Below are 7,500 nucleotides of genomic sequence, written 5' to 3'. Positions count from 1 at the left end.
CAAATTGGTGTTGCACAATTATAACACACGAGGGGACATGTCGCTTCAACATATCCCTGAAACATGTACCCGTAACATTTTCAGCTTGTCAGTAAATGATGTCACTCTTCCCAAGATCCAATCCTCTGAGGTTCAGTCGGTCAGTTTTGAACATGAGTAATGGCGGACCGTGAAATCCAAAACTTACACTCAAAGTAAACGGCCTATGGATAAAATCAAAGCTCAAAATTTTGCCAGTCAAATGTTAAACAATCGCACTTTCAAAATCTGAAGATAAAATGCAAACGATTTTTTGATCATAGTAGCACTTTAAGAGCCTTCCTTTTCATTTCAACGGTCATCTTGTCGCTTGAAGATTAGGAACATGCATGCAGGCGAATGGTAAATTGCCTCTTTGTTTTGCTGTCGTTTAGAATTACGAGGAGCGCATTTTGGAGGCCAGGCAACAAGAAAGAGCATCAAAGGAGGAATCAGCTTCACTCTACGGACAGTTACAGCAAGTATGCAACAAACATGTTCAAGTCGATCTCTCTCATTTCAGATAGGACGCAGCTCTTTATAACCTCTAATTTCATTGGACCCCTTTAGGACACAGCTCTATTGTTTTTAGGGTTAGGGGCCATCGTTGATTGGGTGTTTGTTTTGGTCCATTGTTTTCTGAGCCAATCCCGAGAGCCGTCTCATTTGGCCTTGGCCCGTCAGTTTACTGTATTAGGGACCTTTAGATTCTAGGACGAGAACGAGTACGAGATTTGACTTCCCGTTTTTAGCGAAAATACTTAGAAAATTTATAACCGGGACGATGAATCTTACTCTTTGTTAGCAGTGTTGATGACTTGTTTTGACACTAGAATGACGACGGTATTACGTTTTTCCCGCTAAAATGACGCTGGTTTGCGCGCGCTCACTGTTGTTCTATGAGAAAATCTCGTTCTTGTCCTAGAATCTATGGGTATTACCATTTAGCCAGATAATCCGGATGGAATGATCGTTTTATAACGGTAAGCGATTTTCCGAATTTATTGACCAACCGGATGAGAATGGCGCTTACTATTTACTACCCAGCATTCCATCCTGCATATTTACGCGATCTCGTGAGAAAGGGCCTGGAAACGGAACGATTCTCGCATCGCAAATGGTTAGGGAATTTCCCGAATTCCATTCCGAACAGGAAAAGTGGACAACCTCTGGAGGTTGTCCACAATTTCCGAACAGATTTTCCGAAAAATTGCATTTCCATTTGACCTCAAACCGAAATTTCCGGATTTTTTGGCTAAATGGTAAGCACCCTACTAAATTTAGAATACGCATCCTGTCAAATTATGGTGGATCACTGATTGGGCCTGGTGACCACAACGCCTCTGATTGGTAGGCAACCATGTAACCGCATGAGGGATTGCTCGAGTTTAATGCAAGACCATGGATTGTGCAAGAAACACAATATCGACACGTTTTTTCCCCGAAATAATCTAGCAGTATCCGTCCTGAGAATAGATAATACCGAAAACGGATGTGCCGCAATGCATCGCAGATCGAGACCTGTGGGTTATGGACTTTTGTCATGTTATTGCAATGGGCCATTTCTAGTTCATGTCTGCCTCCTTTTCAAAGCGAGTCTAAGTACGAAGTTTTCATTCATTCAAGGAGGAAGGATAGCACAGTCGGTTAGTGCGCGGGCTTGCTGCAAGAGGTCCTGAGTTCGATTCCTGGATCTCGCATCTTTGTTTCGACTTCTTTCCTTTCCGTGTAGCTAAGTAGCTTTAAATACCCGTAAAACGGAGCACTGATGGAGAGGGGGGAGTAAAATGAGCGCACCGTCGACCTCAGGTTTTTCAGTTGAATTACTGTTAAGAGTTATCGACGTTAAATATTGTTACTTTCCTTTACTTTACTTTTTATGTAAAGTAGAACTAATTACCGTCACAAAAACTTCGCACTTAGACTCGCTTTGAAGAAGAGGCAGACATAATCTCGAAAATGGCCCATTGTGTCTGAGTGAGTGTGGCCCTAATGTTTATTTCACCAACAGTAGTTCCCTGGACTTCACTCAACCAGAAATGATCACCCGGCGAACACTTCCTGGGCAAAGGGGGAAGATTTGAAAAAAAGACTTCTCTCAATGTTTGGAACAACACAACCAAAACAACAGAGTGAAAAAAGACTAAACTATCAAGGAATTATGCAGCAGAAGAAGTTCGTTTAACGCTTTGAAAAATCTGAGTCACGGTTTTCAATAGATCCTGATATTGTTGCACGGATTTATTCGGCGTATTCCTTTTTTCTTCTAAGGAAAGAGATGCTCATACGAATGCCCTGAGGGAGCTTGAGGAGCAGATTCAAACTCTAACGGTTCGTCTAGTTATGAGGCCTCAGTTATCATTGTAATAAGTACCGAATGGTTTCAGACTGTCAACGCTCTAAATTATTCTAACTTCCGGTTTACAACAAATATTGACGCTTTTGATTCTCTATATTAGGAAGCTGTTTTTGAGACGAGGAAACCAGAAGTGAGCTATTGTCCTTTGTGACCAACCTCGTTCGCAGGGTCTCTCTTCTCCTCCGACAAAGGAGGTAGAGCGTTCGGTTGACGCTATTCCGGAATAAGAATACTTGGAGTGGTGATTTAAAACGGCATGTCTGGCGTTTTGAAGCAACAAGGATCTTAAAGTTCATTTGTTTAAAATAACATTTTAGCGGGTGTTTGACAAATTTAATTTGAATTTCTGTAAAAATGAAGGATTTCTAACTGCTATTCCATGTACTATTCCTATTCCGGAATGCGGTGAATCGAACGCTCCCTAAGTATCTTTTCTCTATTATTTAAATTTTCCTGTCATGCGAGTTGTTCAATTCCGGTTTCCGTCCGTGTGGTTGTTTACAAAAGTTTATTACTGGGAGTGAACTACTGGTTCCCTCACTTTGAGTTATGTTGTCTACACACCCGGTTTATTGTTGGATTTTGGTTAATTTAGGAAAGTGTGACGTAAACGGAGACATCGGGCGTTGATTGGCTACGAGGCACGATACTTGACGGGAAAGCTGCTTTAAATGTAGGCGGTCTGGAAAAACGAAAATTTCAAGAAGAGACATGGGAGTTTTTGCTTCCTTGTCATGAGCTCATGCTATTTTTAATAGTTTTCCTAACTCGTTTTTCTTTTCCTTTGTTTTTCTGCAGGCTAATCACGAGCTAGCATTACAAGACTCCGCTAAAAAGGCTTATAAACAAAGGGGCGAAATAGAAGAACAAATTGCGGACATGAAGGTAAAGTAACAAATACACCGACTTACTTTGGGTGAGTTTTGGTTGGACTTTGAAAACACGGTGTTCCTTTTCGTCATTTAGCGGAAACATAGAATTAGGGGGAAGTCTTCATTTCACTAACCAAAAAAAACATTTTTGCATAGCAATCAATGCGTACACTAGCTCGAGGCGAGCATAAAACTAGGCCCTCATTTCGGATTAGGAGCAAAGAGTGCTTTCTTTATAGAGCAACGGTATTTAACACAAGCCATTGTTGCTTTACTGGAGAGATTGGAAAGCAAGATCAATTCAAATGAGAGAAAACCCCAGGACTTCCCCTTGCCCATTTCACTAGACAATTTAAAGTCATTTTATTGTAACCAATGAGACGCTAAAAAGGGTCCAAAATACTTTCTCGTGTTTTCTCGCCCTTTTTGTCAGCTTCTAGTTTTTTTGTTCGATTCTTTTTTGGTTCTTCTCTCTCTTGTTTCGTTATTCAGATTCAACTGGCGGATGAAAAGTCCACCATCAAAGCTCTGCGGAAGCGCCAAGAAAAAGATAGAGAGGAAATGGATAAACTTAACAGTGATTTGAATGTGTAAGTCTTTCCAGGTTTTAAGTATTTGTGAACCCGACTTGGTTGAAGTAGTATTCCTCAGTGCTAATTAAAAGCCGAATGGGCTATTGACCCGTGGTCCTTGAGGGCGAAGGGTCTAATTGTTTTAGTAACACCCAACTAGTCGGACAGAAAAGGCAATAACGAGAACGCCACAAAACAAGAATATCATTGGTTGAAAGAGGAAAAAATAATCGTGCTGCACGTGCGCACGCATTTTTAGCACAAACTCGTGCGGCACTCTGCCCAACAACGACGTGAAATCACCAAATTTGAGGTTTTGACAACAACGCAAGCGCACAAATGTCAATCTTTCATCCAGTCTTATTTTTACCCTGAAACCGCTCGTACCGTTTCGTTTTTAGGATACATCGTCCACATTGTGACGACATGAACGACATGGAATAATCCCGATGGACTTGTGATAATTGCAAAGTGATATTTTGAGGTGACGTTTTCGTCGCCGGGAGCTTAAGCACGCGCGTTTTTGAGACGCGGACGGCAATCAGAAGAGAACTGTTTTCCGTTTTAACTTGTCTTTACCCAACCACATTTACATTGTTAAGTATCTTTTCTCCACTGGAGATGATTATTATAAAAATCTGGTAGACACCACTGTCTTGGCACGCGAAATGATCGCTTCCGGTTGCCGCCCGGGTCTCAAAAACCCACGTGATTAAGCTCCCTAAAGTCCTTAAGACCCGAGCAAACTGCTTCACCATTTTCTTCAACATCCGCTCGATTTGGTTGAACGATGTTGAACTATATTGAGTGACCGGTTTCAACATCGTTGTTCCGATTACCACACCCTTGTCACATTAAAAACGTTGAAATATTCACGAAGCGATTAAAATAATGCAAATTTATATTTTGAGATGACGTTCTCGTCGCCGTTGTCGTTGCTTAAGCTCCCTAATAGGGAGCTTTAGCGACGACAACGGCGACGGCAACGAGAACGTCACAAATTTGCATATTTAGTGGGCAAAAACAATAGCTCAGTTTGCACGCTCTGCACGTGCGTTTTTCATTTTTGTCCATTTCTTCGACGTCGTCAGCAAAGCAACAACGTGAAATTACCAAGTTTGAAGTGTTATGGAGAACGTCAGCACCTGGAGATAAATTTTCATTTTTCTCCCCTAAATTAAGCGCCGCTCGTAACGGTTTCATTCCTGAGGGACTGAAACACCTTTGTCATATTAAAAGGCTTAGAATAGTCGCGAAGTGATCGCAATAACGTGAATTTATGTTTTTACATGACGTTCTCGTTGTCGTTCCGTCGTCGTTGCTAAAGCTCCCTATTGTTTGAGACGCGGACGGCAACCGGAAGTGAGTTGTTTTCCCTTTAAACTTGTCTTCACACAGCCACATTCACATTGCTAAGTATCTTTTCTCCATTAGAGATGATTAGTATAAAAGTCTAAGAGACACCACTGTCCTGGCACTCGAAACGTTCCCTTCCGGTTGCCGTCCGCGTCTCAAAAACGCGGGTGCTTAAGCTCCCTAATTGGTTAATACATAAACACGAAAGGAAAGTGCGCTTATATACTAAAAAGAAAACTGATCGTAATATTGCTTTACTTTCATAGAACGACAGAGGAGAGCAACAAGATAAAAACACGCTACGAACAGGCCAAAGAAGAAGTGGAAAGTTTGGTGAGCGATAAAAAAAGATGGAATTCTTCGTGTCCTTATGACCTTCAATTAACATATCATTATCCGTTCAATTTTACAGAAAGAAAAAATTGAAGTGAACCAAGCCAGGTTTGCATTTTTGTTGTTTTGTCAATTGTGATACAGTGCAACGTTTTCACATAGAATCAGTTAAGGTGGTTCAAACCAGTTTCAACACTTTCAAGAGACCTTGTTATTTGAAGGATTGACACTACAACACTTTATCACATAAGAGCAATGTTATAGTACCATATGAAACATCAATTATTGCAAAGCAAGATGCAGTCATTTTCATGTTGCACGAAAAATTTGACCGTTTTCAAATTTGATCCAACATCATCCAACATGTTGCAACATATCACAACATATCACAACATATCGCAACAGGCTGCATGGCCAAACGTATGCAACATGTTGTGCCCAATGTGTCGCAAGATGTTGCGTTGAAATGTTGCGAGCGTTTGGCCAGGCCTTAACAGCAACGGCATTCTCAACAAAAACGTTACTTTGAAGCTCGAAACTTTTTTTTTGCGAATATCCCATCTCTTCCTCGTTGTACAGTGTAGGCGAAGCAAAACTACAAATGCATGAAGTGGTAGACACGCCGTTGAAGTGAAATATAAAGGATGAAAAACTTCGGCTTGATTTTTTTGCAGAGAGCAGGAAAAAAATTGTACCTAAAATGCACGCCGCACGTGCTTTGCGTTTCATCCCACGTGCAGAGCGATATCTCTCGTCTCGTGGCGTTGCTAGTGGGGAGCTTTGACAACGGCGATGGCAACGAGAACGTCATAAATTTGCATATTTAGTGGGAAAAAGCAAAGTTTGCACGCCATGCACGTGCGTTTTTCGCTTTTGTCATTTCTTAGCTGTCGTCAGCAAAACAACAACGTGAAATAATCAAATTTGATGCTTTATGGAGGACGTCAGCACCTGGAGGTAAATTTTCATTTTCTCTCCTAAATTAAGCGTGACTCTTAGCGGTTTCATTCTTGAAGGACTGCCGCACCATTGTCATGTTAAAAAACTTGGAATAGTCGAAAGTAATTAGAATAACGCGAATTTATATTTTGAGATGACATTCTCGTTGCCGTTCCCGTCGTCGTTGCTAAAGGATCCGAATCGACTTCGTCGTCGCTAAAACGTGTACAGTTAAATTGACACATTTTCGACGATTATTACAGTGCGCTACGCTTTTAAAGAGACCAAGGAGAATGACATGTACTATTTGGGGACAAAAGCGACTATTTGGTAGAAAAACAAATGTAATGTTTATCTCAACACTGATTCTCGCGTTGGAGCTTAGCCTGTAAACGTACAGAACTCGGTCTTTTCGGTAAAACCGGGAAAATATTTGATGATAATTCCCTTACCATTTGTTTTTGTATCGGAACAACTAGTTTTCCCACACAAAGGTAAGCGCTCCGACTCAAATTCAATGTTTCATGCTACCAAAACTGCAACAGTAAATTATTTCGTGCGCTTAATTGGTTGCCCTCGACTTTCTTACTAACGCGGAGAGTTTTCTTTCTTGTAGCAATCAAGATGCGTTTGAGATTTCGTAAAAAACAATACTGCTCAGAAGGGTTTCCTGTCGCCTTGTGTCCTCAACTTTTCTCTGGTCGAATTACAGCATACCAAGCTTGCGAGACGCAGTGAGGATTCTCGTGCGCTTGCCCAAGCAGAGATCATTAACATCCTAACATAATTAAGCAGGCTTGACTCTGTCCAGTAAAGTCAGAAATCAAAAATATTTACTTTAACTGACATGGTGATGAGATGTCTTATACTTTGCAACGTTTTGGATGATTTGTTATCTTGGATTGTTGCTCTTTTCGTTATCTTTTGCAACGGATTTTATAGCACCCTCTTCCCTAAATCTCGGCTCTCAGTTTTGATGGTATCGTCTTTGAATCCAAGTTTTATTTCTGCAAAGGATCACTCAACTTGAGGATGCTTTGAAGCGCAGTCA

The 7,500-nt window shown here is 41.1% G+C and overlaps 1 protein-coding gene across 3 annotated transcripts in view; it reads left to right on the top strand.

Moving 5' to 3' along the window:
- LOC138049832 (centrosomal protein of 128 kDa-like) overlaps positions 1-7,500 on the top strand; it is a 54,421-nt gene that overhangs the window by 26,631 nt on the left and 20,290 nt on the right. For all 3 annotated transcript variants that reach the window (XM_068896283.1, XM_068896286.1, XM_068896287.1), the window contains 7 exons: positions 414-500; positions 2,290-2,349; positions 3,176-3,262; positions 3,742-3,839; positions 5,444-5,510; positions 5,590-5,618; positions 7,465-7,500. The exon at positions 7,465-7,500 is cut by the window's right edge and continues 34 nt beyond it. In XM_068896283.1, coding sequence (XP_068752384.1) covers positions 414-500; positions 2,290-2,349; positions 3,176-3,262; positions 3,742-3,839; positions 5,444-5,510; positions 5,590-5,618; positions 7,465-7,500 — 464 coding nt within the window. The remainder of the gene's footprint in view (positions 1-413; positions 501-2,289; positions 2,350-3,175; positions 3,263-3,741; positions 3,840-5,443; positions 5,511-5,589; positions 5,619-7,464) is intronic.

Source organism: Montipora capricornis, chromosome 5 (genome assembly GCF_036669925.1).
Source record: "Montipora capricornis isolate CH-2021 chromosome 5, ASM3666992v2, whole genome shotgun sequence".
Classification (NCBI taxonomy): domain Eukaryota; kingdom Metazoa; phylum Cnidaria; class Anthozoa; order Scleractinia; family Acroporidae; genus Montipora; species Montipora capricornis.
This window is presented reverse-complemented; position numbering and strand designations above follow the sequence as displayed.